The 10,659-nt window shown below is 58.8% G+C and overlaps 1 protein-coding gene and 1 non-coding gene across 6 annotated transcripts; both read left to right on the forward strand.

Annotated features, from left to right (window-relative positions):
- Positions 1–1,740: 1,740 nt before the first annotated feature.
- On the forward strand, positions 1,741–9,185 carry LOC130682038 (melanoma-associated antigen D4). 5 transcript variants are annotated; one of them, XM_057496130.1, is made up of 13 exons: positions 1,741–1,891; positions 2,843–3,050; positions 3,331–4,164; positions 4,461–4,664; positions 4,763–4,826; positions 5,045–5,124; positions 5,508–5,599; positions 6,215–6,294; positions 6,390–6,432; positions 6,908–6,970; positions 7,932–8,046; positions 8,375–8,805; positions 8,984–9,185. In XM_057496130.1, the coding sequence occupies exons 2-13, from the start codon at positions 2,844–2,846 to the stop codon at positions 8,991–8,993; spliced, it is 2,223 nt and encodes a 740-aa protein (XP_057352113.1). In that variant the 5' UTR covers positions 1,741–1,891; position 2,843; the 3' UTR covers positions 8,994–9,185. The 5 variants fall into 5 exon arrangements, with proteins under 5 accessions (XP_057352113.1, XP_057352117.1, XP_057352115.1 ...); XM_057496132.1 differs by having other exon boundaries at positions 1,789–2,030; positions 2,189–3,050; XM_057496131.1 differs by having other exon boundaries at positions 1,789–2,030.
- LOC130682058 (small nucleolar RNA SNORA11) lies at positions 7,567–7,696 on the forward strand. Its single transcript, XR_008995380.1, has one exon. It is a non-coding gene; the product is annotated as a small nucleolar RNA SNORA11 (small nucleolar RNA).
- Positions 9,186–10,659: the final 1,474 nt, after the last annotated feature.

Genomic DNA, 10,659 nt, shown 5'->3' on the forward strand with positions numbered 1-10,659 from the left:
TTCTGGGGGGGTTGGGTATACCAAGTGATCAGATCTAGACAGACTCGCTATGAGGAGCCCTTGACGCCTCCAACTGGAGATTTCATGTCCGTGAGGGAGTACATGGATTTGGATCTCAAGGGCAAAGTTCAGACTGGGGTGGTAGGTTTTGGTGTTAATAGAATATTAACACATACAGTTATATAGCGTATACATGGTTTGCCGGGGCTTTCACTTCTGGGGTCTCGTCACCTTCCACAGAAACGTGTTCTAAGCGAAGGGCTGAAGAGAAGCAGGCAGCTGACAGGGGAGTTGCTACGCAACACAACAGCTGAGGAAAGCCATCCAGCCAGGTGGGATTGATATTGGCCATTGGAGAGTAAAAGCTGTGGTCCTAGCAATAGCTCCCATTCATATACAGGAGTCCTGGAGAGACTGACATAAAAACGAATGTAAAAATGCAGTACGGTTTTTGTAAAAAGTACAGGTTCCATTTGAGGTGGGAACATAGCAGTTTCTGCCTCCAAAGGTGGTCTCTCTAGTTGTGCTGGAAGCAGAGCAACATGTGTTGGGTAGGACCCCAGTGAAGTGCTCCCTGTGCTTCTTGCTTTTTTTTTTTTTTTTTTTTTTTTATTGAGGAACAGGCTCAGAGATGTCCAGTGACGCTAGTGGGTTCACACAGCTAGTGGCTGACTGGTCCCGCACTCCGTCCCTGGAACGCTGAAGCTGAGCCCAGGCTCTTTTTCCACAAGACCACAGCTGCCCCTGGCCCAGCCCTAGAAGGAACCCGGGCAAACATTTACTCTGCATCAGGCCTTGCCGTGGCTCAGACACACAAGTGCCTGATTGTCCTGGCTGCTCCAGAGGGCACCGGGATGGTCTCAGGGTCAGCGTGTTGTGCCACTCACGGCAAAGAGCCTGACAGTCGGGGCAGGGAGCGGACCCCAAGGAGCAGTTCCCACACCCGAATGGAGCCGCGGGGAGTAGGCAGAGGGTGGGGCTGGGGGGCCTCTACTTGTGTCTGCCCAGGTGCAGAGCATGAGGTTTGGTCTCATAGAACACAAACCTTGCTTGTTGGGGACAGATGTTGACAGGGTAGGGGTGGTGGCGGCGGGTGGATCAGCCACTCAAAGTGAAGAGGGGAGGGCGCCTCAGGCCCCAGGGCAGCTCGAGTGGAACATGGGTTTGGGAGTGAGGAAGACCCAGGCCCACATTTTGCATTTTCGGTTTCCTGGCTGCGTGGCCATGTCTAGTTCATGCAATGTGTCTGTGCCTCAGCTTCCTATCTGTAACATGGGGATGCTGTGAGAGGCAGACAAGCCCCAGCACACATGGGGCTGTGATGGACCAGCTACATGAAGAGTAGCCAGGAAGCAGATGTTCCCAGTGTGGCTGGGGGCCATAGAGAAGGGTGGTGAGGGGGGAACACAAAGGGAACTGGCATCCTCTGGCCTGCCAGACCACGCTGGAGGAGCTCAGGGGCAAGGGGAGAGGGCAGGGATGAGAAGCACTGTGCAAAAGTGGGGGCACCGGGGGTAGACGATTGGGTGGGTTGAAGTGCGCCACAGGGTGTGAGCGCGCGAGCGCCTGCGATCCCCGGCGGGTGAGGGGAGTCTGGCGGGAAGGAGAACCCTCCCCCCCGCACCGCACCGCCCACCCACGCGCGGAATCGCATGCGCTCTGGGGACCCGGTGGAAAGGGCTTTTGTTGGGAAAGCGGGCGGGCAGGCAGGCAAGCGGGCCGGAGTTGGGGGCGGGGAGGGGGTCCGCGCATGCGCAGACTACCCAGCTGCGGGAGGTGGGGGTGCGCAGAGAAAAGGGGCGTGGTGGTCGGAGCTGCTGTGCTGGCAGCAGTAGGCGAGGGCGCGGCTGCGGGGTTCCTGAGGACGGACGCCATTGGAGCCCCAGGGAAGGTAGGTATCCAGCCCCAGATGGGACCGTGAGAGGGCGAGTGGGACCCGCACGCTGCGGCCTCCCCACCCCACCCCCACACCCGGACCTGAACAAAGCCCAAGCACTCAGACGCCGAGCCCCATTAGACCCACGGTCCAGGTAGGAGCCCCGGTCGCGCCACCAGACCCAGCCTCCCGGATCCGAGCCCTCCTGACACCGGAGCCCTCATCCGAATCCCTGTAGCCGACCCGCGTGTTCGGTGGGTGCTGAGCTTCCTTCAAATGGAGGCCCCACCTCCCCACCCCAGCCACTCCTAGGTCACCCCAACCACTCCTAGATCACTCCAACCGAGCTGACCGCTTTGCCCCATTCCTGGCGTCGCAATCCTGGGATTTGAGACTTCCAGCGCTCCAGTTCGAGCGTCACTCAGTGCCAGCCCGCCTCCCCGCTTAGCGCTCTTGTATGAGCCCAGCCTAGATCCGGATCAGCCGAATCCCCACCCGGACCCAGCCAAGGGGTCCCTGGGACACAGTTTCCCAGAGCTTCCCGCGGTCCCCGTTGTTTGAGCCCTCTCATCTCATTTGCTGCCCCTTCATCCTGCTCGCGTGCTCCAGCCCTTAAGATTGAAGCCCTTTGTTTCTCCCTCTCTCCATACATCCTCTTTGGGACTCTTCAGACTCAACACCACCAGTCCACTCCATATTCAAATCTAGCCGCTGGGGTGGGGAGCCTGTCCACCTTAACCCCCCCTTTCAGTGTGGGGCCCTCAGCTCCTCCATCCCTCCCCTAGGGCTCTGCCTCTCACAGAGTCTACCTGCGCCACCCCACCCCCTGCACCCTACTCCACACTGCCTGGTAACCTGGTGATTGCTACCCCCACCTCCTGAGAGATGCCGCCCCTTGTTCCGGAGGAGGCCTCAGCCTCGCCCTCAGGCTGGGCTCTCTTCTCCTTGGGACCCCCATTCCCCCAGCATGGCTGAGGGAAGCTACCGCATGGAACCCGAAAGCTACAACGTTGAAGACATGGAGGAGGGTAGCGATGAAGTCGGGGAAGAAGAGATGGAAGGAAACGACTATGAGGAATTTGGTGCCTTTGGAGGCTACGGCACCCTCACCAGCTTCGACGTCCGTATCCTCAGAGCCTTTGGGAGCCTGGGTCCAGGCCTTCGCATCCTATCGGTGAGGCCCCTTGTCGGCCACCTGCTGACCCTGGCTCTCCCCCCCACCCCCGCCCTCTGAATCAGCCAGGGGAGGAGCAGAGGGGGAGATGAAGGGGAAGGGCTTGGGCAGGAAGGGACTGCCCAGCTCCCCCCAGGCACCCCTGAGCTGCTGGGAGAAAGAGGGCTGGGGCCGGGACTGGGCCTCGTGGGTAGCCAGGAGGAGGCTGGCCAGCACGGGGAGAGCAGGATGCTAGTGTAGAGTGGCCTGCCTTCCCCTAGCCTTCTCTCTGCCCTTGCAGAATGAGCCCTGGGAACTGGAAAACCCTATGCTGGCCAGGACTCTGATGGAGGCATTTCAGCTGGATCCAGAAGCACTTGGCAATGAGGCGGCCACCCGGGCTGCCAACGTAGCCCGTGCCACTGCCTCCAACCGTACCGCTCGAGCTGCTGCCGCCGCTGCCCGTGCCACCTACAGTCAGGTGGTCGCCAACCACCCTGTGGCCGAAGAACAGGCTCCAGGAGAAAGTGCCCAGCCCATGACATCCACGGCGGAGACTCAGGCAGCCACCCCTGAGGCAACCCTTGCTTCTCCACGCATCTCCCAGATGCTAGTCAAGAGAGAGATGGCCGCCCCCGGGCCCACAGCCACCTCCACCCCGCCCCAGACAGCCTTGCAGGCCCAGGAGGCTGCTAGTGAGGGCCCGAGTACTGCCTGTGTTTTCTCTCCGGCTCCACGTGCCAGTGAGAGGGATGCCCTGCGGCCCAAGACAGCCTTCCTGGGTCAGAACGATATCTTTTATTTCACCCAGCCAGCGGGTGTCAGTGGCATGGCCTTCCCACGCCCCAAGAGACCCGCCACAGCCCAAGAGGCTGCCACAGAGGGCCCCAGTGCTGCCTCCTCGGGGGGGACCCAGGCAGCATCTGCCACGGAGGGGGCTGCCACCCGGCCCAAGACGATCAAGTCTGGGAAGGCTCTCGCCAAGACTCGGTGGGTAGAGCCCCAGAACGTTGTGACAGCCGCTGCTGCCAAGGCCAAGGTGGCTACGAGCATCCCTGAGCCTGAAGGTGCAGCTGCCCCTGCTCAGCGCAGCACTGAGCCCTGGGCCAGGATGGGAGGCAAGAGGACCAAGAAGGTGAGACCTCCCCTCTGTCTCCAGCCCCCCTTGCTCCCCTCCTTTCTCTGCCCTCCCCTCTCCTCAGGGTACTCCAACACAAGTTTGCTAGCATGCTTTTACTGCACAAGGTCCCTATGCTCAGGCCTGGAGAGCGAAGAGGTTGGTTCAGTGCCTGACACCTAGTAAGCACTCAGCACATGTCATCCACTATCTGTACTACTATTGTTTCCAATACCTGCTCTGGGTAAGATGTGTGTGGGCGCTTTGGCATGGTGAGCCTGGTAGACCCGGGTCTCCTCTCTCTAATGCTTCAGTCCAAGCACCTGGATGACGAATATGAGAGCAGCGAGGAGGAGAGAGAGCCTCCTGTGGTCCCACCGCCCTGGAGAGCATCACAGCCCCCACTGGCAGTGCGGGCTCAGATGGCCCCTCGGCCCCCGATGGCCCTGAAGTCCCAGGTGCCCTCAAGGCATGTACTGTGCTTGCCGCCGCGCAACGTGGCCCTTCTACAAGAGAGGGTAAGTCTACCCTTGCTCCACCTCCCTCCTTGTTTTCAGGCCAGTTCATCGAGGTACCCATCCATGCCTTGTTCTCCCCATGTGCTCCTCCTCTCCAGGCAAATAAGTTGGTGAAATATCTGATGATTAAGGACTACAAGAAGATCCCCATCAAGCGCTCAGGTGGGCAACCTTTGCCCCCTCCCTGAGCTCTGCCCTTCCCCCACAGCCCTACCCTGGGCACCTCCCATCACCAACCCCACCCACCAGGCCTGGGCTCATCGCTCCATTTGCATAGGACTGGGTCCTGACTGTGCTCCCCTCAGCAGGGCCGCCCCAGGGGCTGCACCTCTGTGGCCCCTGCTCAGCCCAGGGGCTCTCCCCCATCTCCCTTCCTGCAGACATGCTGAAGGACGTGATCCGGGAATATGATGAACATTTCCCTGAGATCATCGAGCGAGCAACATACACTCTGGAAAAGGTGGGCGTGGGGATGGGGGAAGGCAGCCCTGTGGGACGAGCGGCGGAGAAGCCTTGCACCCTGCAGCCCCTCCAGGCCCGATTTCGGTACTGCCTGCTCTGGAATCCTTCCTTAGCCTGTCCTCCCGGGACCACGCACTGCATACTTCATGCCCTCATGCTGCCTGAGTATCTGTGGTCTGTCTGGTGAAGTGGGTCCCTGGGGCCTCGGCCAGGGCCACAGCTCCCAACGGGACAAGTCCTTCGCTTCCTCTCTCCTCCAGTCCTCCCCCAGGACTTTGGGTTCCCCGCTGAGGAAAAGTTCCCCCAGGGAATTGCGTGACTGCCTGCAGGACGCCCAGCAAGGATTTTGGATCTCACGGTTCCGTTTTCTCCCCCATGTAGAAGTTTGGGATCCACCTGAAGGAAATTGACAAGGAACAGCACCTGTACATTCTTGTCTGCACGCGGGATTCTTCAGCTCGCCTCCTGGGAAAGTGAGAAAGGGCCGGCGGGTTGTGGCCTTCCTGAAGAGAAACAGGAAAACAGGCCTTTAGTGCCTATCTCAGAACTTCCCACAGTTAGTGCGGTGCCCAGTGATTACTGGATGAAAAGGGTAGTAGCAGGGGGAAGGGGGGTTGGGGGGAGGCCTTGCTGCTGTCAGGGGTTCACCCCTGCCCTGTCGGCCAACCCCCAACCTTCTTAAGAAAGCAGGCTTCTTGTTACTTGTCTCTTCCTCCTAAGGGCCTGGCCCTGGCTTGGCAGAGTGGTCCTGAGGCAAGCTTCACACCAAGTGTAACTTCCGAGGTGCGAAGGGCAGGGCAGGGCAGGTCTCTGTGTGCCTCTGGACGCACGTTGCCAAACATTTGCACCCTGCCTGACCCCGTCCTGGGCAGAACCCTGGGAGGGGGCGTTAGCATCCACATTTGATGGATGAAGTGATTCAGGCTCAAGATGGAGGAATGACTTGTCCGGATCAGGTAGCAAGCCGTGTGCAGAGTGGGAAGAGCTTCCCCGTGGCCAAGCAATCTGGGAGAGGCTGGTTGGGTGAGCCGGCTGCAGTCCCTTGGGCAAATGGCTGCTGAACAGCATCTCTCTTTCTACACCTCTAGGACCAAGGACACTCCCAGGCTGAGTCTCCTCTTGGTGATTCTGGGAGTCATCTTTATGAATGGCAACCGTGCTAGCGAGGGTGAGTGGCTGGACCCGCAGCTAGGGGGAGGGGTGGGGGGCGCCCACAGTGTCACCTTGGTGTGCTAAAATTTTATGCCTCATCTCCCCTCCCAGCTGTCCTCTGGGAGGCCCTACGCAAGATGGGACTGCGCCCTGGGTATGATTGGGCTCTCTCTGCTCCCGCCCCTCAGTGTGATCCTTGGGCACAAGAGGCCCCAGGATTGCAATAACCTGGGGTCTGGTGTAGGGGAGCGGGCATCCTGGACTAGGTAGAGTGCAAAGGGTCTCACCGGGGTTCATGGGGAAATGGTCCTGAACTCTGGACTAGGTAGAGTGCAAAGGGTCTCACCGGGGTGCATGGGGAAATGGTCCTGAACTCTCAGCCCCTCTGCTCCATGTCCCCTCTCTGTCCCCAGATGAGGGATCTAAGAGGAAGCATCAGAGTTAGGAGCTCCAGGAAACCCTTACCTGGGGCTATGTCTGACAAGTGGCCTTCTGGCCTCTGCTGCATGTCCAGGCCTCCATCAGGCTGTCCCACAGACTGGGGAGTGTCCCATCTTGCTAGGGAGTGCCCCTGCCCTCATCTGGGCACTGCCACGTCTCTAGTCATGGATTCCTTTCCTTGCTCGCAGGGTGAGGCACCCATTCCTTGGCGATCTGAGGAAGCTCATTACAGAAGACTTTGTGAAGCAGAAGTAAGTACTGACCCAGTTAACTTTGGCTCACAGTCGTGTGTTCCTTGTGTGCTGGTCTGCTGAGGAAGCCGTTCCCGTCCTGTACCTTAGCAGATGGGGGATGGGTGTCTCTGGTGTGAGTGGGGGTGGGGGTTATGTGACTGTTGGGGAGAGTAGAATTCCTGGGCAGGCTTGGGGGAGAGGAGCACAAGGTGACTGAGAACACGGTGTCAGGTGGGTTACGACCACCATCTCACTCGGCACCTGTCCATAGGCTGTATGAGAATTTCCCCTGCTTTACATCTCAGAAACCTGGGCTCAGCGAGTGGAAGTCTGAGCATGGCCCCCCAGAGGCCCATTCGGGCCAGGGGCCTAGCCCTCCTGACTTTCTGGCCAGGGCCCACCCTATGTGCTTGGACCTTGGGGAATATGGTGTGCACTCACATGGGTGCACTAGCACACACTCATGCCCCCCCCACCACACACACACAATCGGGGGCGTGCACATAGTACACTGCTCTTGGTTGGCTGTTTCTCCCCTTTATAGTGGTTTTCTATGGTAGACTGTCCCAGGTCTCAGCCAGGCCACTGGCAAAACCCTGCAGGGGTGGGGCTGGGGGGTGTGCTCAGAGCAGGGGGCCTGAAGAAATGGCTCCTCTGTTTACAACACACCCAACAGGAACCTGGGTTTTTTGTGACAAGGGGCACAAACCTTGTGGCCTTCCTATGAACAAATACCCTACAGGCGGTGTCCCCTGCACCTCCATGTGGCTTCTGGACAGGACCAAGGGCCTAAGGCTTTGAAGGCCTCCATGTAGGAGGCAGAGCCCCTTGGGAGTGAGTGAGCGTGGGAGTGGGCACCGGCTGCAGGGCCAGGGCCAAGCTGCAGCTTCGGGGCTGGGAAGGTGCCACCTTGGAGCCGTTAGCACAACAACAGGTCAGCCTGGCTGGAAGCAGAAGCTTGCTATCCTCTTGCACTGAGGTACCTGGAATACAAGAAGGTCCCCAATAGCAGCCCACCTGAGTATGAATTCGTCTGGGGCCTGCGAGCCCGCCACGAGACCAGCAAGATGAGGGTGCTGAGATTCATCGCCCAGGTAATGGAGAGCCTCTGCTTGGGGCCAGGCACTGGGGTTGGCACTTCCCAACCTTCCTTGTTTCTTGGTCATGACCTCCTCCTGCCGTTTGTCCCATGAGGATCCTGAGGCTCAGAAAGCTTCCTAGGTAACCCACACGAGTTCACCGATGTAGTCGGGGTGAGGGATAGGGAGAAATCCATGTCTGGGTCAGATAATAGGAGCCTGATTCCCGTGCTCTTTGCTGTTATTGTGATCAGGCAAAGCGTGCGGGAGGGCATGTGGCAGGAAGCTGGCGCCAGGGTGAATGTGGGGTAGCTGTTGGGATGGGTGCTGTTTTCCATCGCAGTATCAGAACCGGGACCCCCGGGATTGGAAGACTCATTTCTTGGAGGCTGTGGATGATGCTTTCAAGATGATGGATGTGGATATGGCTGAGGAACAAGTCAGGGCCCAGATGAGGGCGCAGATGAACATCGGGGACGAAGCTCTGATTGGACGGTGGAGCTGGGACGACATCCAGGTGGAACTGCTGACCTGGGACGAGGATGGAGATTTTGGCGACGCCTGGGCCAGGATCCCCTTTGCTTTCTGGGCCAGATACCATCAGTACATTCTGAACAGCAACCGTGCCAATAGGAGAACCACCTGGAGAGCTGGCCTCAGCAGCGGCACCAATGGTGGGGCCAGCACCAGCACCCTAGATGGCCCCAGCACCAGCTCCACCATCCGCACCAGAAACGCCGCCAGGACGAGCGCCAACTTCTTCTCTTGGATCCAGTGAGGTTTTCACAGATGTGACTCTGAGGGAAGGGCTGGGGAGGGGCTGTGAGCCGTCAAGGGAAGGCCGGGGCTGGGGTGGGAGCATGAGATTGGAAAGACGCGGTTCTGTTCTTCATGTCCCGCACTGCGTCACCTGTATTTATTTTCTGGTTGCCTCTGTGTCTTGTGATTACAGACAGCGCTGATGAACTGCAGCAGTCACAGCCAGAGTGCCTCCTCAGAGTCCTTCTTGACGTAGCACTCGAGGCAGCTCCTACCTGCCCATCGGAGATGGCATGCAAGACGAAGCTCTCTCTCTGCCCTCCCTGCTTTCATTGTGTTCTTCTGTCGTGCTCACGTTTTGGGTTATCAGTGTTAACATTAAAGTTGCAAAATTAGTTGGGACGTTTCCTCCTTCACGTGCACACGTGCTAGTCTGAGTGGCAGGTGGTCGGGCACTCTGGGACAAGGGGGCCCACCTCTGCCTCAAGGGCAGGCAGGTGTGCCTGGTGGTCTGGGGGATGTGGAGGTGCCAGCTGAGCGGAGACCATGAGTTTCCAAAGGAGTCCGTGTACTTAGGTGACTTCCTACACGATGCAGCCCCAGTTAGACACCAGTGGGGGGTGGCGGGAGACAGGATGGGGTGGAGGGCTGTGGGTTGGTGCCAACCATGCCCCCCCCCCCAGCAAGGGACAGGGTCCACCAGGACCCAGTTCCTCCACCCCATCTTGAAGGCACCATTCTGAAACCCTTCCCTCATGAGCCACGCACAACTTGTGGCCCTCATCTCTGAGCCAGAGTCCTGAGGACAGTGAGGTAGGCCGCACAGAGACATGCTCACCCCTCCAGCTGGTAGAAGGAGGAGCTGTTCTTGCCAAGAGACTACATTTAATGAAAGCAAGGTAGCATGCAGACCTCCACAACCCATTGCCTGTGACCAGGCCCCAAGGACTATTGGGAGGCTCCAGGGCTGGTGACTCCTGCAAGGATGGAGCTAGGCCCACACTTCCTCACATGGACGACAGAGAGCGAGAGACACTTGGCACCCATGGGAAGGGCACGGTAGCAGGCAAGGGCAGTGTCTAGAGCTTTCTCGGGTCCCCTGGAGATGCCCACAGCTTGGGAGGACAAGGTCCCAGGTTACGAGGACGGGGAGAGTAGTGTAAGAGCCCTTGCACTCCCTGGCCACTTTTCCCCAAAAAGGGGTCCCCCTTTCTCAGCCACACCTCGATCCTGACCCAGACCCAGCTATATTCCTTGCTAGGCCTACTGGAAAATGAAAACGTGGGTATCTTGCTCAAAAATTAAGAATGCCAAGAGAGCGACAGCAGAGTCTTGAACAGCTGGGGAGGCCTCTAAGTGCAGGGTCCTGTGGGACTGCATACACTGCGCCCCCAAGAAGCTGACTCTGTACAGACCCTTCCCCTAATGACAGGCTTCAGGTGGCCTTCCACCTGTTGGCCAGGGCTGTGATTCCTGTCTCCCTTGCTGCTGGGTCTGTGCTCAGCCACGTGGACACTGTGATTCTGACAAAAATTAAGTGCCCTTCCCTTTACGTTTCCAGGTGCATGGTCTGGGGTGCGGGAAGGATGAAGGATATATGATGTTTCTGGTGCTCTCGCCCTGGGCTCCTCCTGGGACCCTCTTGTGCACACAGTAGGCACAGGCCTTTTCATGGATGAGGGTGGGGGCTCTCACCACAAGCCACGGGTGTGAGCTTGAGCACTGTGTGCAGAGGGCACCTAAGCTATGGCAGCTTATCTGGAAAGGGGGAGAAAGCAGCCCTCAGAAAAGGCGGTGCCAAAGAGGGTGCCACTTGCCCAGTCCTCCCGGCGTGCAGCACTCTCCCCATTCCACCCAGTGGCCTTCCCC

The sequence above is a fragment of the Manis pentadactyla genome, chromosome X, assembly GCF_030020395.1.
Source record: "Manis pentadactyla isolate mManPen7 chromosome X, mManPen7.hap1, whole genome shotgun sequence".
NCBI lineage: Eukaryota > Metazoa > Chordata > Mammalia > Pholidota > Manidae > Manis > Manis pentadactyla.